General features: G+C 41.6%; 1 protein-coding gene across 4 annotated transcripts in view; it reads left to right on the top strand.

Moving 5' to 3' along the window:
• Positions 1–21419, top strand: part of CEP70 (centrosomal protein 70) — a 2129610-nt gene that overhangs the window by 1226339 nt on the left and 881852 nt on the right. For all 4 annotated transcript variants that reach the window (XM_044075003.1, XM_044074999.1, XM_044075002.1 and 1 more), the window contains one exon: positions 7137–7230. In XM_044075003.1, coding sequence (XP_043930938.1) covers positions 7137–7230 — 94 coding nt within the window. The remainder of the gene's footprint in view (positions 1–7136; positions 7231–21419) is intronic.

Here is a 21419-nt window from a genome sequence, read left to right as displayed (position 1 = left end):
GACTCTACATGATGGGAGGTTTCAGGCAGGAGTCAGTGCATGAGGAAGTGCCAGAACTCCCCATATGAGTTCCTCACTGAGAACACCAACCTCGAGGAAGGAGAGAGTTCCTCAAAATCCCCTGTGAAGATGCTTCTTTTGGTGACCTTTTGGAGCTGCTTTGCCAGGGTGAGGGATAGACTGCTGAAGCCCCATCTCTTGAGGAATCAGTTTTTCTGGAGGCTTTTAGGGTGGGTTCATCCATGTTATGAGTGGTTCCCCCTCACACACACTTTTATTCAGGTGGTGTCCTAAAGGGCATGGGATGATCCTGAAACTGAGGAACCGATCCTCAAAAAGCCAGATAAGATCCCCCGAAAGGACCAGCAACACTGGAGTAAGGATTCGGCTGTAGATGCTGTCATGATGGCAACAGCCAGCACAACAGCATTCACAGACAGGGTGGCAACAGCCACTAAAAAGGAGATCTTGGAAAAGGGCTCCTCAGTTTATCTCCCAAGTAGGGAATCTTGGCCATTGGACTAGCTGAGGAAACATTCTTACACCTCAGCCACCGTTGCTCTCTGGGCTTTGAACTATTTAGCCCAGTTGATCAAGACTATAGCGGGACATTGTCTCAGAAGTGTCAGGGATGATTGACTCAGCAGACTTTTGAGACTCTGATGTTCGCTTTGCAGTCCATTGCCAATGTGTCCATGCATCTGCTGTCTAATAAAGCTGGTGGCATATTCATGCACCTCCATGCTTGAATGAAGTTGTGTAACATTGCGAACTGCTTCAAGGCATCCTTTATTAACCCCCCCCAGATGGCTCCTCTATTTTGAGATCCAAAGTTAAGGGCACATTGAGCAGAGGTGAGCAAGAGGGGAAGATGCTGTCTGCTGTGGGAGTGTGTTTTGCTACTCTTCAGTGGAGCTTCTCTATGAACCAGAAGTGGGAGGAAGCATCTCTCTTTTTTATTTATTTATTTATTTATTTTTAAGGAAAATGCAGCATTTGTTCCAGTTAGATTTTTCTGAGGGTTCCCTCCACAGTAGAGGGAGTAACCACAGTGGACGGTATCCTCTTGGCAGATATTTCATGGAGGTTTCTCTGTGAAGCCTACCTCTGTCTTTGGAGGCAGGTGGGTTGCTTTGCTCTACACCCGAACGCTTATGAGGGTATCACCTTGGACACTTGAGTGTTGAGAGTCATATCCAGAGGTTGTACATTTCCATTTTTAGATACTCCAAATTTAAATTCAAAACATCTGCCAGATGTACCACCCCATCAGAGAAAGGCTGTGGCCACTGAAATCCAAAAGTCGTAAAATGGAGTCATCCAATTGGCCTCACCAGACCAACAAGGATAGACCAACAAGGATCCAAGATCTAATCAAAATTCTTTTGATTCCAAAAAAGGACAAAGACCTCAGGCCAAGCTTGGATTTCAGCAGGCTGAACTGCTTCATCAAGTAGACCATGTTCTGGATAGACACGGTACAGTCCGTTTTACCTATCTTGAAACAAGGTGACTGAAAGTGCTTGATCGACTTAAAGCAGTGGTTCCCAAACCTTTTCGATTCTCTGCTCCCTTGCTGAATCCAGCCCCGGGCGCGGCGGCGTATAAAGTGCATGCATTCTTTTTTTATTTTATTTTTATTTAATGAGGGGAGGCTGCCGACCCGGACTGGGAGAGGGAGAAAAAAGCTCAACAACAGATGAGTCTCTGCTCCCTTCAGAAAATTCATGCTGAAAAACCTGCATTTCTAATAACCTTTCTAAATTTGTGAGAGCAGTGCTTAAAAGTGTCCCTATTTTGTACCTTTGTACCCCCACTATTTTTGGCTTTGTTCAGATTTCTTGAGAGGTATGTGTCCAGTGATATGGTCCAGACTTCTCATTGCTACTGCTGCCAGGGATCACTCTCACTTTTCTCTTCCCCTGTGAGACACACACACACACACACACACACACACACACACACACACACACACACACACACACACACAGTCTCTTTTGCATTCATGCACGCATTCACTCACACACATCCCTCCCACCTGCATTCACTCAAACATCATTCTTACTCTCCCAATCACACACAGTCACTTCCTCATTCATACCTGCATTCATTCACACGTCGCTCTCACTCTCCTGATCTCACACACAGCCACTTCTTCATTCATTCCAAACAGCACATGACTTTCCACTTCCAGAAGGGGTGCAGGGTACTACTGAGAAACACAAGTCTGAAAACTGATTGACAAATCATATGTAAAAATATAAGTACATTATCAAAAATGCAAAATAAAATATATAGACTTCTATGAATGATATTGCAAAAAATCTCTGTCACAAAAAGTAATTTATTTTTGCTTTTGAAAAAAGTAGATGTAAAATTGTCTAACCAAAAGTCATTAGTTTTTGCTTATGAATAAAAAAGCATAACACATGGGTCCTCTTTTTGAACTATTGGTAATATCATATACTCGTCATTTAGTCTGGTTTCTACATACTAATAAGCAGCCTTAAACTCTTGGGTGACGGGGAATGTGGAACAGATTATTCAGACAATTCCTGGAAGACGTAACCCAAGCCTAAAAAAGGGTATCTGCTTCTATAACAGGTACAGTAAAAAGTCCCGGATACAAGAGTCTCACGTACAGAAATGCCATGAAGAAAATGGGCAACATTTATTTGCAGTGTCAGGAGTTGCACTTTGCAAATTACCACATATTCAAACTCCACACTCTGAATAAGACACCAGACCACCAAATTTAAAATATGCAAAATCTTCCTTATTTTTACGTTAAGATCTCTAGAAAAGTATTAATGACACCAATCTTCATACTTGTGTATTATATAGATTATTTTCAAATCAGTTTAAATAATAAAAAATACGAGCACAAATAAAAGACACCTGATATGGCAAATAAAATCCACTCACCTACCAATACCTTTTCTTAAGTGTTTTACCCTTTCTACTAAAACTTCCACATTACTTCACAGCAACTGAAATATTTCTAAAACTCCCACGCACTCTTCCATGCTGACGTCATTGTGTCACCGGTGAAGGCGGGTTTATGAGTTTTCTCAATTGTGGTTGTTGTGTGTTATGAGGTTTATTTTTTTAAGGGTGGAGTTTTCCACTTTTGTATGCCGTTATAGATTGTGTTTGAATGTATGTGCCAGATTTCATAGCGACAAAATAAACTTTATTTGGGATTCATACAAAACATAGCTGAAATGCTCTTTTTTATTTAAAGCAAAACCATTATTCTTTCGTGAACTGAGCAAGACCCCCTTGATGATGTATGATGGTGAAGACGTGGGTCCTTGGTCTAGCAGATAAAAACAGAAGTTTCTACAAGAGACATTTTTAATTCTGTGCTGGCTGAATTAAACAAATCATTCGCATTTTGAAGGGGCAGTCTTGGTTGCGTCATTTGCTTAAGTGATTTCTTTCAATTTTATATGATTAGAAGTTTGTTGATTGTTATAAATCACTTAGGATGCGATGCTGTGTGCAGTACTCTATTATCATACATGGCTTAATTAGTTTACGTTGTGACTGTTTTTGAATGGTGACAAACTAAATGAGAAATCAGTTTGTGGAATTGATTATGAGTTCGCGGCGCCCCTGTGAGGAAGCAGAGTCTCCCCAGGGCACCGTAGTGCACACGCTGGGAACCCCTGTCTTAAAGGATGACTGCCATCATACAAAGATTGTGAGGTGATGCAGAAGGTTTTTCCTCTATCTGGGAGTCGATCACTATCCCTTCTGAATGCTGCCTTTTGTGCTTACCCCTGCCCACTGGGTGTTTTTGTACATGGCAGCCTGGTGCAGGCTGCATGGGTTTCTGGTCTTCCCTTACCTGGACTATTGGCTCTTAACAGCCTCCATGAGGGCAGGGCATAGTTGATCAGACCCAGGGACACCTTACTCAGCTTTGCAACTTCTTGGGAATCGGTCAACTGTCAGAAATCCAATCTTCTTCCTGTGCACTTGAAAGAGTTTATAGGTTGTCACTTAGACACGGTCTGTCAGGTTACAAGACTACCATTCTCCAGCCCTGTGGGGTTTTGCTGTTTTTCACTATCATGCTCGAAACTCCTAGCTCATTTGGTTCTTAGGGTCTTGGGCCACGTGGCAGCTGCCATTTGTGTGGTTCCTCTTGCAAACTTCTACATTAGGGTTTTGCAGTAGAAGGTGGCAATGTAGTGGACTTATCTGACACACCCAATAGCATCCGCAGTTGCACTGACAGAAGTTTGTCAGAATCAAATCAGGTGGTGGTGGTTGGAGACTTGCTTGGTGTCCACCAGGAGACTATTTCTTCTTCCCCATTTCTTCTTCCCCATCATTGGGCAGAGTCACCACAGATGCCTCTCTTCTTGGATGAGGGGGGGGTGCATTTCAAAGGAAAAACATACCAAATGAGCTGGTCTTATACTGAGGTTAGTCTTCACGTTACTGTCCTGGAAATGAGGGTATTGCAAGCTTTTCAGGATGTTGTCCCGAAGGGTGTGATTTCAGTTCAGATTCACAACATGTCTGTGGTGTAGTACTTGAACAAACAAGGGGGGATCATTTGTATCCTCTTTGTCAGGAGGACATGAGAGCTTGACAATGGGCAATTTAATCTCAGTGGTTTCTGGTTGCAGTGCACATCCTGGGAAGGTACAACGTATTAACAGACAGTTTGAGGAGGAAGATTCTTTTTCCACTTGAGTGGTCCCTGAATCTGAGAATGGCTGCTCAGATTTTTTGGTGCTAGGGCACTCAGTGTTGAGATCTGTTTGCATCCCTTTACAACACCAAGTGCAGCAGCAGCTATTATGTCTTAGTCCCACCTTAGGGACACTCTTCTTCATGTATGGCTCCTGAATCTCCCTTACGCTTATCCTCTGACTCCACTGATGATAAAGTTTCTTCAGAAGGCAGCACATTGCAGAGTGACTATAATCTTCTTTGCCCCATTTTGGCCCCATCAGGTGGTGTTCCTCTTCCTTGACCTCTTATGAAGTACTCTTCTTGGGTCTTGTATCCCTTTCCAAATCTGATCTCTCACCCAGCGGGTCTGGATCCTCCCAACCTTCAGACCTTAAAGTTCACCGCATGGTTCTTCAGTTCCCTTGATGATCAGAAATTCCAAGCTTTCCGATGTATTTGTGCATGTCCTGTTTTTCTCTGAGTCTGTCTGTGCTGAAGATGTAAGTGGAAGCATTTTGCTTGTTGGGCTACCTCTAACAGGTTGGATCCTTTCTCAGCCCCCATAGAGTTTATTTTGGACTTCTTGGTGGATTTATTTTGCTCTGGCTGTAGTTATTTTACTGTTGAGGTGCATTTGGCAGCTATTTCCAATTTTCACATTGGTAAGGATAATATGCTCTAAAAATTGCCAAGGTACCTTTTTGTTATGTCCCCTGGACAAGGGACCCTGTCCCTCCATGTAATTTGCCCATCATGCTTCAGGTGTTAGTTGCCACTCCCTTTCAGTCCTCTACTACAGTTGGCTTAAAGTTGGTATCGTGGAAGAGTTTATTCTTTGTAGTGGTTACTTCCACCAAGTGGATGTAATAGTTGCAAACCCTTTCACCAGTATTTCCATACTTGTTTTTTTCATAAAGACAGGGTTTCCCTGTGCACAGACCCTTCTTTTCTTCCCAAGGTGGCCACTCTGTTCATTTACCTGTTTTTTTCCTCAGTTTTCCAACAAAGGGGAATACTTGCTGCATTGTATTGATGTTCACAGACAATTGTTTTATTTGGATAGAATAAAATCTTTCAGAAAGTCAAATCAGTTTTCCTTTTCAAAAGCCTGGTTGGGCATGCCCGTGTTTAGGGTTACTGCCTCCAAGTGGCTGTCTGATTATATTTCTTTTGGGTATAGTTTGAAAGGAAAGCCCTTGCAAGGTAAAACAAAAGGTTATTCGACTAGAGCTATTGTTACTTCTACAACGTTTTTCTCCAGAGCTGCATTGGATGAGATTTGGCTAGTTTTTACCTGCGTGGGTCCTCACTCCTCCCACCTTTGTGTCCCACTTCAGTTTGGATGTTCTATCAAGGTACAAGGCTGTCTTTCATTCCACTGTATTGAGTAGTATCCTTCCATAAGACCTCCCTAGGGTTTTACATGCCTGGGGACTATATCCCCATATGTTGAATCCAGGTGAAAAAGACAAATTTGGATACAACATTTATGTACTTACCATAACAATAGATCTGTGTTGTCTTTCCATCTGGTTCAACCCCCCCACCCTTTGCCAAGCCTGTTAACCATGGGATAAGCCTGTTAACCATGGGATAACTGAGCTGGAGAGAGCTTTCATTTTTTTCCCTTCTGTTTGGGGTCCTTCATATCTATTCCCAATGGAATTTGCATACTGTCAGTGTTGGGTAGTATGGGGCAAACTCAATCTGAGGTAGTCGTGAGGAGCGAGAGATTATGGGTGGAGGATGTTGAGCTTGACATGTTGAACTCTGTGGAATGTGGCAGGCCTTGGATTCAAGTTGGATCTGATTATCCACAGGTTGAACCAGACAGATTTCTCTATTTAGAGGACATGGCTCTATTGTTAGGAAAGTACTTAACTTTCATATATGTATATATAAATGTATATAAATATATATTTATATATTTATATATATATATATATATATATATATATATATATGTACCCTGCTACTGCAGAAAACCAATTTGAAGACCTGGAGGTGCTGTAAGTATTCATATATCAGTCATTTCACAAATGTGTAATTTTTCTTTTCAATCACAAATGACAAATGTGACTCAAATTCCAAACACCATATTTTAGTATAAACTATTATGTACTGCTTTTATAGTTGTAGTATTATTGGTAGACATTTTAGAGATCTGTACTGATGATAAATTTCTTATGAAGCTTCTGTGTCTTGACTTTGAGGATGTTGGCTGTCTAAAGTGTATTGTCACATGTCATTTTAGTCTACTGCTTGGTGATCTTTCTGGACTGGGCTTCCTAATTTAGTTTATCAGAATTCATCCTCTGAGGAAATAATCCTTTTCTGTTTCGCTAATGTGGTTGTAGTGTTTCATGATTTTTTTTATATACATTTAAATGTGAGTTTTATTTAAGACTTCATGTATTGCAAAATGTCTTTTTGAAATATTTTAGGACATATAAAGAAAATGCTGAGCCACAAAGTATGAATAATGAAGATAAAGAATTAAACCTGGATACATCTCCGAATTATAAAGCATTACTTAAGGTATTGTGTTTTTATTTATGTTTAATGCACTAAACAGAGAATGAGGTGTACGCTGACTGCATTTTCAGGCTACATTGGCTTCAGCTAACTAAGCTTACTTCTGTCTGCAACCTGTGCCAAGCCAAACACTGACTCAGTAAATACGCACCACAGAACAGTATCTAATTTGGCCATCTATACGTCCCGGTTTTTCACATCACCCAATTTACAGTACTCAACAGAGATGATAATCCTACATAATTTGCATTCGCATTCAGCCAACCATGACTATTTTCTGTGGAAGTATCCGACTGCAGTGCAGTTAAGTAAATAAATTGAACAGCCCATCATAGTTTTGTCATATATGGAGGAAGATGGCCACAAATACCAGTGAGCTTCCTGTAAAAAGTAGCATGACTTTAGCACACATTTCTTCTATATAGTGCACTCTCAGTATAGACCTCATGAATATTAGACCATATTGATAGTCTATATTGTGTACAAACAATTCTACCAAACTTAAAAAAAGACTGGAAAGTATTGAGTAGATAACTGTATCTACAGAGGTGACAAACTGTTTCAAGATAACTGATTTCAAGAGCATACACATTTGGAAGTAAACAAATATAATTCTCAATAAAAATGTACACCAACTGTAGCCACCAGGAATTCTGTCACTGGAAGAAACTTAGCAGGAAAACTAGAAGCTCTGGATTCAGAAGTGTGATGCATTCGATACTGCAAGTGGATTAGCTGAGAAACAAGAAAATGTATGGTGTGCCACACTGCTGTAAGTTACTGAGGAGGAAGCCTTGATGTTTTTTAGTTTCTTTACTTTCCGTTAAGAGGAGAAGATCAACATTGCTAAAGTAAGAAAGAAGCTCAGGGATTATTGTGAACCCAGAACAAACTTGACATTTATTTGCCATCCTTACAAGGGTACAAAATGATACACAGACTAGATGCTTCTGTTAGAGAGCTGAAAACTAAATTTGGTGAGCTACAAAATGTACTAAAAAGAAAGAATACTTTATGGTAAAGAAACAATGAAACAAGGGGCATACTTTTAAATCAAAAAGACTTACCTTTTCAGAAGGCATGGATGTGTGCAGATTTAGTGAATTTACAAATGCACAGTTAAAAATAAAATTCTGAGGATATGGTTAGCGGGTGATAGTGAGCCAAATATAAATACAAAAAATGTGAAAGTAATGATGTGTTGCAGTAGTAATGAATATGAATAGGAGGGCTACTTAAGAATGCAGAAAAATGACAGTGCGATGCAAATAAAAACTAAATTTAATTTCTTACGTAATGGGTATGGATGCAAGCATGAGAGGAAGTTATGCCTTGCTTTGAATAAATCTTGTAGAATTAGTGCATATCAGAAGAAGTATATGGACAGAAATGAGCTGAAAACTGCATGTTTCAGCAGAAAAATATGAAAGCGAGCACTGCCTACAAACCGTTCTGGTAGGCACTGTTTCACTGAAAACAGCTGATGTGGTAAAAATCTGAGCATGCCTGGGACTCTGATACAAACGTGAATACAGGTATTGGCAATGTATGCTAAAAATTAATATGAGAAACAAAGTTAAAAAGTAAATTATCCATATATGGTGACTCATTTTGCTTATGAAAAGCTAGGAATTCACAGTGTAAAGCCAAAGAGTGCTTCATACAGTTGCAGTCACATTACTGTGGAGATCCCTGTAGTATTTACAGGGGTAAGAAGACTGCCAGGAGAATATTGTATGCAAATAAATCCTGATATTCTGCCTGTAGTGATATATGCTCCAAAGAAAGCAACAGTAACCATGTGGCATAAACTAATGCAGGAATTAAGATAACTGGAAAAACGAAGGTCATTAAGAGGCAGACGGAGCCAAAAAAACTTGTGGGAACAGCATAGACATTGATGTAAAGAAATGCAAGATTTGTGTTTGCTGGCCTGCAAAATCAGGAAAAATAATAAACAAACTTCTCCCATTGATTGCAGATGAACTATATCAGGAATGCCGGATACAAAGTTCTTTCAGTGATTGTTACAAACTGAGGATGTTGACAGGCATCACTAGATGGAAACTAAATGAACAATGTTGCCAGTTGTCCATTTAGTGTGCCATTAAAAAGACAGATTCCTTTTATTCTATTTTGGAATTTCTTCAGCACCAGCAGGTATTCTAAAGGGTTGTTGCATAAGTAATTGAAGGCTTGGATGGTGTTTTAAGCATAACTAATCTGTTTCTATGGGGTCAGACACAAGTGCATGCAGTGAAATTAATATAGCTGTTAAATTATGACTAATTTCAAGTTGAGTAGATGTCCGCTAATAATGGCAGGTCTGAAATGTGTTTTATATTTTGATATCAGAGGGAAGGATAGAGCCTTTTGCAAATTCTAAAGACAGAAGAGAAGCAAAATTGTTCTGTAGGAATGATTCAGTATCATTAAGTTTTTGTTTATTATGTTTTTAAGATAAATGTGCATTTTAAAATGCTACTAGCAACAAAAGCCTGAGAATGGAAATGTGAACTGGAAAATAGTGTTGAACTGCAGAAGCAAATAACGATGGTTGCATCAGCATTAAAAAGACATAAATAGGCCAGCTGTGTTGAAGGTAGATGCCAGTCAGAATGGTAAAGGTGCTGTGATCCTAAAGAGAATAAACCAGTTGTCTGTGGGTTGAGTGCATTTATAAATGCATATGAGATAAGTCTTATAGACAGGGTTGTAACAGTCATGCATGGATCTGAGAAAATCAGTGAATATGCCAAAAAACTTCGATAGAAAGTGGGTTAGGATCCATCAGATCTGGCTTCATACAGGCCCATTTCAATACTAAACCATGATAATAGTGTTTGTCTTTATGGCTAAAAGAATAGCAAAAGTGATGCCAAAATTGACGCGGATCAATGTGGTTTTTTGGAAGGTGGCAAACCTTTGCCATTAACAGAACATTAATGATCCTGAGGGAAACAGGATGCAAGAACATACCATTGTTGTTTGTCAGTCTTGATGCAGAGAAAGCGTTTGAGAAAGTAAGCTTGGACTTTATGAGCAGGGCAATGGAAGTATTTGCATTCCTGATAAAATTATAAAGTTGATTAGGAGGATATATGAGAGATTGGAGGTGAAAATTAAAATTGGTAGGTTCCACTCTGACACCTTCTACTAGAGCAGAGGAACCAGGCAGGTATGGAATAATTTGTTTAAATTCAAAGAAACTGTGCATCTCACATTTGTAGATTTTTATCCCAAATATACTACTAGAGGGTCTGCAATTCAGTGCTTGGTGAATTCTGCTTCAGAGCCAACATCAGAGGATCACAAAGTGATGTTATAGATAACTGACCACTACAAGCCACTGATCTTGTATTTTTTTCTGACCAGGTTCGTTGAAATAATCACATTAAAATACATAAGTGCAAAGGGTGGCCACGGTGGTGTAGTAAATAGTGTCGCCTCACAGCAAGAGGTTTTCTGGTTTGGTTCTCGGCTGAGGTTCCGTTTGTGCAGAGTCTGCATGTCCTCCCTGTGGTTGCGTGGATTTTCTCTAGGTGCTCCGGTTTCCTCCGACATTCCAAAGACATGCAGCAGGTGGACTGGTCTTTCTCAGATTGGCAATAGGGGTGTGTGTGTTTTGTGAAGGTTGGGCACTGGGCTGGCAACTCCACACCATAAAACCTCCACTGCCAGTCATTGTGCGGACCAATGATCTACTCTCCCGACCCCTAACAGGACAAGAAGAAAATACGTAAGTGCAAAACTGATTAGTGTTTTAACATTTATATTCTCAAATGAAGAGATACCTGATGATGTCATATCTAACAACAGTCCTCAGTACAGAAGTAATAAAATCACAAGATTTGTGTGTGAGTGGAGATTCGTGCATATTGCATCTAGTCCGCACTATATGTAATTTAAGTAGCAAGTAGGGAGAACTATCTAAGCAGTACAAAAAAAAATCTCATGAAAATGTTTATCTGCAGTATAATTATACTGCATTGCAATGACTCAGTCGCTTACCAACTCAAAGCTGAACACAAAACTACATATGTCAGCTTAAATTTGTAATAAAAAAATAAAGAAAATATTTGAAATAAATCAACTAAGACAGAAATACTGTAAGAAATTGCAGAAAACTGCCATATTTACAAGATGGCAAGAATGCATAAACCACGGGAATATCTGCAGACTGAAACTGTAGTAGTTGATAAATCAACCAAACTGGGATCCTGTGTTCATGGGGAAGATGGGAAACTGACCAGAAGAAATCACAGTCATTTGCTTAACACAGATGCCAAAACAAAATAAGGAAGAAAGCCAGTCAGAAGTGTCTCAGTCAGTTCTTTCCTGAAAAAATAGAGCTGATAGCCAAAAAATGAAGAAAAAAGCTCCTGAAATCACACCTGCAAGAAAACTGCCCTAAAAGAAAAATCAAAAGTCTAGAGAAAATGGTTCTGTCAAGTACTGTAGATCTGTAAGGCAGTTAGGAAACAAATGGGTAAATGGACAGTTTGAGCTCTGATCATGATACTGGAGATTTGAAATATTGCATTCACTGAAATGTTTTTATTAAAGTGTGCAGAAGTTCTATGTGATGTACTAAGCATAACCCAGACATTCCTTATACAATTAAGGATAATTTTAAATGATGTGGGTAATGCATGTCACCTCATAGATGTATATCATCCACATATTTTTTTTGTTTACAAAATGAATGTTATATGTGGCACATATACCTTTAAAATGCTAATGAGCTAATTAAAAGAAGATGCATGTGATATAGTACACATCTTAGAAATTTCATTACCAACTATCCATTCCTTAAATTCCTCTCATTTTAACAAAAAACTAGGGAAGTACCAGTGTCTCATTTTGTTATTTGCCTGTACCTGTGTCTTAAATTTCATTGGTTTATGATCTGATACAGTTATTGGATGAATCTCAAAGTTTTCAGTTAAATAGACGTGCCCATGAAATATGATTTCTGTACCATCTACTCTCATTGTTGTATATTGGGGAATAATATGCAAATACTGAGTTCCTGCTACTGACTTTGCATCTTCTATACCAAATATTCTCATGTATTTATTCCGAAATCTACCCTTTCTTATATTTTTTCTTTTAGGACCCACTGATACATCCTCAATATTGCAAGTCAGGTTTCAGTCCCCATTCATAAATAACATTCCCAATGATAGCTTATTATTTCTCCCAAAATTCATCTAAGCTTCATAACAGTAGTTTTAAATGGAATATAAATATATGCCAGTGTAATCCTCCTCCCCTGCCAATAATCCATTGGCACCAAAATGTTACTGTTATTATCCTTTTTCCCCTCTTCTATCACTATTTGGTCCTATCACAGTCAGCATTATTACTGCCCTTTCATTTGTCCCTAAAATTCTGCTGAATGTCTGCCCTGCCATTCTCTCTTTGTAAAATGCACGTGCTCATTTCTATCCATATACATGTCCTGTAATGTTGGTATTTGCACTCTGCACTGTTTTTAGTATTATTCACTACTGTTTGGGTTTTTGTTAATACCTGTATGGCTGTTAACATTTTGTGTTAATATAGACAAATGAGCCATTCTGATGAAATGCTATTACTCCCACATATTATACAAGACAGTTATTTTTGAATGTATTTTTCTATCTTGCAGCTTACTGTCATGCATTAATGATTAACAGACTAAATCCTCTATGTAGCAGCAGCTTCCCATCTCTGTTTCAACCCACATCATATTTTCCCAGAATTTTTGCTTCAATAAAACACTCAAGAAATAAAATAAAATACATTTCCAAACCCTATCCCCTTTTAACTAACAGCAAACACACAAGTACATATACTTTTCCAAAAAGGAAGGATACCCCTCTAAGGAGTAGCTTCCCAAAATTGATGGCAGTACTCATCACCTGTTGTACTGTTAATGTTTACTCTGCTGATCTGCATGTTAGAGTCTGTGCCCCACTCACACACAAATTATTTTCTTATTTCTATTCTCCTTCTGAATAGAAACAACTTCCTAGTTTTCAGTAAACATTAGCTTTTAACCTTAACATAAAATGACAGCCATTTGATTTTCAAACTTTATATCCTTAAGAAAATTCACGCTAATGCAAAACCTGTTTATCAACTTTCTAAGTTTGTAAGAGCACTATTTAAAAGTGTCCCTATTTTTGGGCCTTTGTCCCCCATTATTTATGGCCTTGTCCATATTTCTTGTTCTAAGATGTTGAGGTATGCTGCCATCCCTTCCTACTGGATCCAGTCCACTGCACTTACACAAGTGTCCCCATCAGTAGGGCAGCAAGCAGGTATCAGTGCAGATTTGCTTTATAGTTCTTTTACACCGCACACAAAACAATGATACGTGGTTAATGTGGACAAATCTGTTTGTTCTATATCACCAAACTTTTCTCCAAACCCAGTTTAATGTTACCTGCTAACAATCCACTTGTCAGTCTACAGCTGCAAATGTTCTTGTCCATCCTGTCTCTTCTTTTCCTTAGTTTCGTTTCTCTTACTTGTAATGTTGCTTTCACTCATTTTTTTCTCCTGCCTCCCATATCTACCCTAATTATTACTTCTAACAAATATTTCCTCACTCTTCCTTCTCTTCTCCTCCTCCTCTTTATCCACTATTTGAACTTTTCCACTCTATTTGCTTTGAGTGAATAATGAAGTGTCGCACTTATAACGTCAGCACAATTCAATGCAACATAATATTGTATTTAGTCCAATAATATCTGAATAAGTGAGCGGGATTTTGATGACAGGATCAAGGAAACATTTTCCTTCCTTCTGTGTTTTTTTCTTAAATTTTGGATTTTTCTTAGTATATTGATATGACTGATATTGTATTTATCTTGATGTGTTCTTCATGTTTCACTGTTGCAGTCATCAAATTTGGGTTATCCCTGCCAGGGTAGCCCACGGCCGGCGTGAATACCAGAGGCTTAGTATTTCTGCATCGGTTGCTGTCGCTTCAGGACTGACGTCAGGTTGTCAGTAGTATAAAGTAAAGGAGCTGACGCCATTACATCAGTCTTTCTTGCCGTGGAGCCCAAAGCAGAAGCAGTTTGCATGAGTGCCGGTTGGCCGTTACCTGAGTTTCGTCTACTGAATTGAAGCTGAAGTCTTCTAAAGCCAAGTACCCTGTTGGGGATCCTTTTTTCTTTCACTAAGCGATGTCAGAAAAAGTTAACAATTGTCTCTCCTCTGGAAAGCAAATACCACACCAAGACTTTCATTCTTACTGCGTCACTTGCTTAGGCCCAGACAACAACTTCCCCCGCTATTGCTTCTGTGCTTTGTTCAACGCCAGAACTATTCATAGTCGGGCCCTTGTTGTAGGTAGATATTTTCGCTTACAGTCCTTGAACACCGATATGGCTTCAGTAAGCCATCCGACAGCAGATCTTCCTAAAAACCGTAAAGATAAAGACAGAGACAGAACGCACGGGTCCAAACCTACCAACGATGCTCCCATTAAGCTAGTAGTCAGTTCTCCGGTCCTCAGTGAGGTGCTTTAGCAGCCCCTGATGCCCGCTTCTGTGGATTTGCAGGCCACTACCAACACCCTTTCGGAGTTCAGTATGCCACTAAACTCTTCTTCGATCAAGGATCCTGTGGTCATCTCTACCTTGGATGGGTTCAAAGCCGCTGAGCAGAAACCGGCTTCCAAGGAAGTCCTTCGCACTACCGATTCTTGACACAAACTAATGTCTTCTTTCGTGACTACTGTTCTTTCGAAAACGACAAAGTTTCTTAGGCCCAGGGTACGAACCACACCCAAGAAACCGACCCATTCTCAGGCACCTGCTTCCTTACCTCAGTCTCAAATGCTTAAAATGACAGAAGACCTTATCGTGCTGATCAGGGGAAGCCAAGCTTACCCCTTCCAAAAGCAAGAGAGATATGTCCCTTGTAGTTTTGTCTGAACAAGTGTCAGATGACTTTGATGCATCTGAATATAAAGACATGCAACCCCTCTCTACTTATGAAGATTCTGATGCAGAGGATTCCATTCTTTCAGCCTCTCCCCCAGAAGATTTTTCATTTGGGGAAACCCTTCATACCTTAAGGGAGCATTTCCAATGGGAGAGTCAGGACTGCCCTCAGTCTAAAGAGAGACCCGGGGAATTCTTAGATCTTCCACAGCAAAGACCCTTGGCCATCCCCCCAGTCCTGGATGTTGTGGAGGATGTTTTCCTGGAATCCAGTTTGACTCCTGATACCCTACCTCCTGCACTCAGCCAGACAGGTACTACAGAGTTCCTAACTTACACACATTTCTTTTTCAAAATCCTACTGCTGAGCCTGAGGTAATTTCTCAAGGGCCAGGCTAAAGGAATTAAAGCAACTTCTGCTAAGAATCCCACCCCCTCAGATAGGGATTGCTGAGCACTATACAGATGTGGTGAATAAAGTATACACCTCAGCTACTCATGCTATCTGAGCACTAAATTGTCAGTTCCATATGCTAAAATTTCAGCAACATACCCTGGAACTCCTCAAATAAAAAAAGTCTTCCTTTCCTGCTTGTGCAGAATCTAAAGAGTTACAAGAGTTAATGCATTCTGCAAGTCAAGTAACTAAACACACCTTGCACTGTGGTTTTGATGCCCTAGAAACTTCTTACAGGGCAGCAGTCACCGGATCTGTCCTTAGAAGGCATACATGGCTTAAGGAATAGCCCTTACCAGACCATGTCAAATCTAAATTGTTGGATGCCCCCTTGCACAAAGACAACTTATTTGGCACTAAGACAGAAGAGGTCTTTAAAAAGATGGAAGAAAAAGCAAAATCTATGCAGACAGTTAAAGATTTCTTACAGGTCCAGCCACCCAGGCTCAGCAGGCATTGTCCCACCAAACACTGGTCCTTTCCTGCTCCCACCAGGCCAGTTCAGCCCAGACCCCCCAGACAACTGCCAGAGGGAATGCAGAGATCTAAGCAGTGGACTACATCCACTTCAAAACCAGGGAGTTCTAAGCCACCCCCTTATGGTAAGAACTCACAATGACTCACCTCCCCACCCCCTCCCTCTGCCCACCTTCACTTACCCACAAGCACCTGGGCCACCATTACCAACGACTGCAGGGTTCTCAACATAGTGTCCCAGGGATACAAATTTTCTTTCCACACCCTTCCAACTCCATAAGGATTCCCATATCTACCTCCAAACCAGTGGGCAGAGGCTCAAAAACAAGTCATTTCCCTGCTCTCTATGAGGGCAGTAGAGCACGTTCCTGCAGAACAGGAAGGCCAAGGTTTCTACTCCAGACTTTTTCTGGTACCCAGAAAAGAGGGCACTTGGTGCCCCATCCTCAGTCTATCCATTCTAAACATCTTCCTGGTGATCCCAAAATTCAAAATGCTCACCCTCCAGCAGCTGCTACCCATGCTGTCCAAGGATGCCTGGCTAGCCACCCTAGACCTAAAAGAGGCCATCCTCCACATTCCTCTTAGGAAACCATGCAGGAAATATCTCGTTTCAGGGCAGGATCTCAGCACTTTTAGTTCTCTTCACTTCCCTTTGGCTTATCTACTGCTACCAAAGTTTTCACAAAATGTCTGGCTCTGGCCATTGCCTTTTGCAGACAAATGAATATCCAGATTTACCCATACTTAGACGACTGCCTTATTCAGGCAGACAGCCAGGAAAAGCTGCTCAAGCACACATGGCCTTTGTAAAGTCCCTACTAACCTCCCTAGGGTACACAATCAATGAAAAGAAATCCAAGTAGGTACCCATCCAAAGGATTATACTCCTGGGAGCAAGCCTGGACACAGCATCCTAGATGGCATTTCTTGCACCTAAAAAGCAAACTTTCCTGACAGCCTACTTCTCTCAACTAGCCACCAGACCCCAGTTATCTGCAAGGAAAATCCTGCAAGCTCTGGGGTTCATGGCATCTTGCATTCTACTCATTCTGTATGCCAGACTGCATATGAGGAAACTTCAGTGGTACCTAAAAAGCCTTTGGTTTCAACACTCTCAAGACCTGGAGACTCTTATACCTATAATACTTTGCCTCAGAAAGGATTTTCTTTAGTGGTCAACAGCATGCTTCCACAACAAGGGACTACCTTTCTCACCACCACCCCCCCAGCTGCCCAGACCATCACCATAGATGCATCAGACTGCGCCTGGGGTGCAAACCTGGAGGTTAGATGCATACAGGGCCAATGGACCCCACAGCAAATCCATCTGCACATCAACCAAAAAGAGGTGATAGCTGTCCAGCACACCTTGATAGCTTTCAAGCCCCTTCTCTCCCCAGGGGCTCTCCTGGTCATAACAGACAACACCACTGTGATGTGGTACATCAACAAGCAGGGAGGTATTCACGCCTACCCTCTATGCAGGCTGGCCATGACCCTTTGGCACACAGCTTCTGCCATGCAACTCCACCTGTTAGCACAATTCCTACCAGGTTCTCTCAGCTCTCTGGCAGACCACTTAAGCAGAAGACTTCTGGACCCACACGAGTGGCAGCTCAACATAAGAACCTTCAGCCTGATAACTCAGAAATGGGGCACCCCGAAGGTTGACCTCTTTGCCTCCCATACCAACCATCAGCTCAGCAAGTTCTGCACCAGGGAGCATCACTGCATGGCTTGGAAAGTAGATGCCCTGTCCTTCCTGTGGGTTAGTCTATTGGTCTATGCCTTTCCTCCACTACCTCTCATCCCCAGGGTACTGCTCAAAATAAAGGAGGAAAAACCAAGGACAATTCTTATAGCTTCAGACTGGTCTCGGCAGCACTGGCACCCCTTGCTGTGCAGCTTGTCCCCACTGCCTCCATGGCATCTTCCTCAGATTCCAAACCTCCTGACCCAGAGGGAAGTGGAATTCATGCATCCCCAATTGCAAACACTCAGTTTTGCAGCTTGGCTTATTCCCTAACCCTTGATCAATCTGCCAACCTCAGTAAACAGGTTGTAGATGTTATACATGAGGCCAGGCACCCTAGCACTAGAAGGTCTTAAGGTGACACATGGAAAAGGTTCTGCACCTGGATTCAGGCTAAGGGAGCCAATACGGCACAGCCCACCCTCCCTGTCATCCTGGATTACTTAGCTGACCTGCTATACAGTGGCCTCTCTTTTTCCACTATTAAAGTTCATGCCTTTGCTATCTTTGCTCATTTTCCCTACTGAACAGCCCCTTTTCTCACACCCTTTGATCAAACAGTTGCTAAGAGGGGCTAGCAACTTGAGGATACCCAGAAGAGCACGAACCCCAGCTTGGGACCTTAACTTTGTGTTGGAAAAGCTCACCCTGCCCCTTTTTGAACCAGTCTCTTCGGCAGAGCTAAAATTTCTCTCCTGGAAGACAGCTTTCCTTGTGGCCATCACTTCAGCAAGAAGGGTCTCCAAGCTTCAAGCAGTCATGGCTGTGGAACCCTTCATCATCTTCCATGCTGATAGGGTATCCCTCCAGACTAACCTGTCCTTCATGCCCAAGGAGGTGTCCAGTGTGGCTCTCAACCAATCTATTCATTTGCCCACCTTTTTTTCCTAATCCACGGAATAAGGGGAAATGATCCTGCAACTCTCTTGATGTGTACAGGCAGCTCAGATTCTATCTAGACAGGGCTAAATCCTTCAGATAGTCTGATCAATTGCTGGTTAACTTTGCTGCAGGGGCAGGGGGCAAAGCCATCTCCAAACAAACCATCTCCAAATGGATAGCACACTGCATCCATTTCTGCTGCAAACAACACAGAAAGCCTCCCCCCAAACTGGTCAGGACTCACTCAACCAGAGCAGCCTCCACCTCTGCAGCTTTCCTCAGAGGAGTCCCCACCAGGGACATCCTGGAGGCTGCCACCTGGGCATCTGTTCAAACCTTTACCAAACATTGCCACCTGCCTTTCTTCCCCAAATCCAGGGCAGGGTTTGCCTCTGCAATCTTGCAGGGCATCCTAGCCAGCCCCTAGTTTCCTTGACTGCCTCCACCCATTTCTTCAGCTTTCAAAATCAACCCAAATGTGATGACTGCAACAGTGAAATACGAAGAACATAGTACAGTTATGTAGACTTACCATAAATGTAGATGTTCGAGGGTATTCACTTTTGCAGTCCTGGTTTCCCTCCCTCCATCCCCCTCTTCTTTCTTCTCTTTCCTTACAAGGGACATATTGGTGTTTACTTTCTACTGGTGGGGTTCTTCCACCAGAACCTGGCTCTGACTTGGGTGCTCCTGACAGGTTAGGGCAAGAAAAACTGATGTAATGGCATTGGCTGCCTTACTTTATACTACTGATGACCTGACGTCAGTCTTAATGCGACAGCAGCAGATGCAGAAATACTAAGCCTCTCTTATTCAGGCCAGCCGAGGGCTACCCTGGCAGGGATTACCCGAATATGATGACTGCAACAGTGAATAGACTCGAACATCTACATTTATGCTAAGTGTACCCAACTGTACTTTTTAATGATGGTATATGTGTATTATTGAGACATATACATTCCCCTGTGTTTATCAGTACTATGTTTGAATGCCTTGTTATCGTATCACTGCTACAGCTGCTGGTACTCTTTCAATATAAATCCTCTAAAGTTAGCTATGAAAATAAAATTACAGCAGATAGTAAAGACAACCACAAGGCCTTCTATACTTATGTAAAGAATCTCCACGGCAATACCCAGATTTGCTCTGAGCTACTGCAAAATTGTACCTCCTATACCGAGCCAACAGTTATAGCCAGTATACTGGCCTACAGATTCAGTGCCAACTTTACCCCCCAAAAAGACCAATCACAATATCAGTAGATTGTCAGGCACCCAGTATTACTGCTGCACAGGTTAAACAGCAGTGGCCAAGGCCAAGAATACAGCTTCTATGGGACCCGACAATATCTCTGGCTGTGTTCTACATGAGCTACAGAATGAACTGGCACCTTCACCTGTGTGCCTTGTACAATCACAGCCTCACCTCGGGCTTTGTCCCTACCTAATGGCACACTGCTACAGTCATCCCTCTCCACAAAGGAGCGACTACAGACCCTAGTAACTATCGCCCATTAGCCTGATGAGTCTGATATGTAAAGCTATGGAATGCATCATCATGGACCCAATAAACAAGGATATAGGGAATCTCCAAACTCTGGATCCCACACAGTTTGGTTTTGTGAAGGGGTAGATGATGCCTGCTCAACTTGGTCGACTTCTTTGAGTCAGTCACCAGAGCTTTGAATTAAGTCAAGGTGGTCATACAGCCTACCTTGATCTGTCCAAGGCCTTTGATACTATTCCCCACTCAGGGATCATAGAAAAATTTCACTAAGCTAGGCATCAACCTCTATATCACTAGGTGAATTGCAAACTGGCTCACAGATAGAACTCACAGTGTGAAAGTAGCTGACTCCAAGTCAGACTGCCGGCTAGTCATGAGTGGGGTCCCACAGGGTTTGATCCTGGGTCCTCTCCTGTTTGGTATCTACTTCTCTGAAGTCAAGACCAACACGAAGGGACTCTGGTTGTCAAAATTCGCAGATTATTTCAAGTTGTGAGCTATAATTAACTCCTCAAGTATGTTGACATCCTACAGAATGGCCTAATTGAGACCAATGACTGGTGTCAGAACCATGGCTTTAAGCTTAATGCCAAAAAATTTGTCATCATCCCCTTTGGGAAAAACCCGTTTCCTGTGAATTACCACATTGATTGAAGGTGTTATAAGAGATCTGGGAACACAGGTTGACAGCAACCTCTCTTTTGATCACCATACTGCCACTGTGGTCAAAAAGTCCTTCTATGTGGCATATCTCATTACTAAGGGTTTTGTTTCCAGGAAGAAAGAGGTCATTGTCTCCGTCTACTCTTCCCTCATTAGGCCAGTCATCGAGTACAATGCCCCATTTGGCATGTACTTCACTAGACACCTGCAACAACTGGAGAGGCTGCAAAAGTACCTCACAAAGAGAATCCTAGGCATTAAACACTTATTCTATATGGGCAGACTCAAAGAACTCCAGCTATTCTCTGTCTCATATCGCCTGCTTAGAGGCGATCTCTGCTTGATTTTCAAAGCCATGTCTGACCCAGCTCTGTTAGAAATGCTACAGCTAAAGAAATCCCAATCTGCACCACGCACTCCAGAGACCTCAGCCTCATTACCATAATCAGCAAAACATGCTGCAGGGACAGGTTCATAACCCAGAGGCTGCCCCTGCTATGGAATAGAC

Source organism: Protopterus annectens, chromosome 6.part0, assembly GCF_019279795.1.
Source record: "Protopterus annectens isolate FY-2018-M chromosome 6.part0, PAN1.0, whole genome shotgun sequence".
Lineage (NCBI taxonomy): Eukaryota > Metazoa > Chordata > Ceratodontiformes > Protopteridae > Protopterus > Protopterus annectens.
Note: the sequence above shows the minus strand (reverse complement) of the source record. Positions and strands in the feature narration are given on the sequence as shown.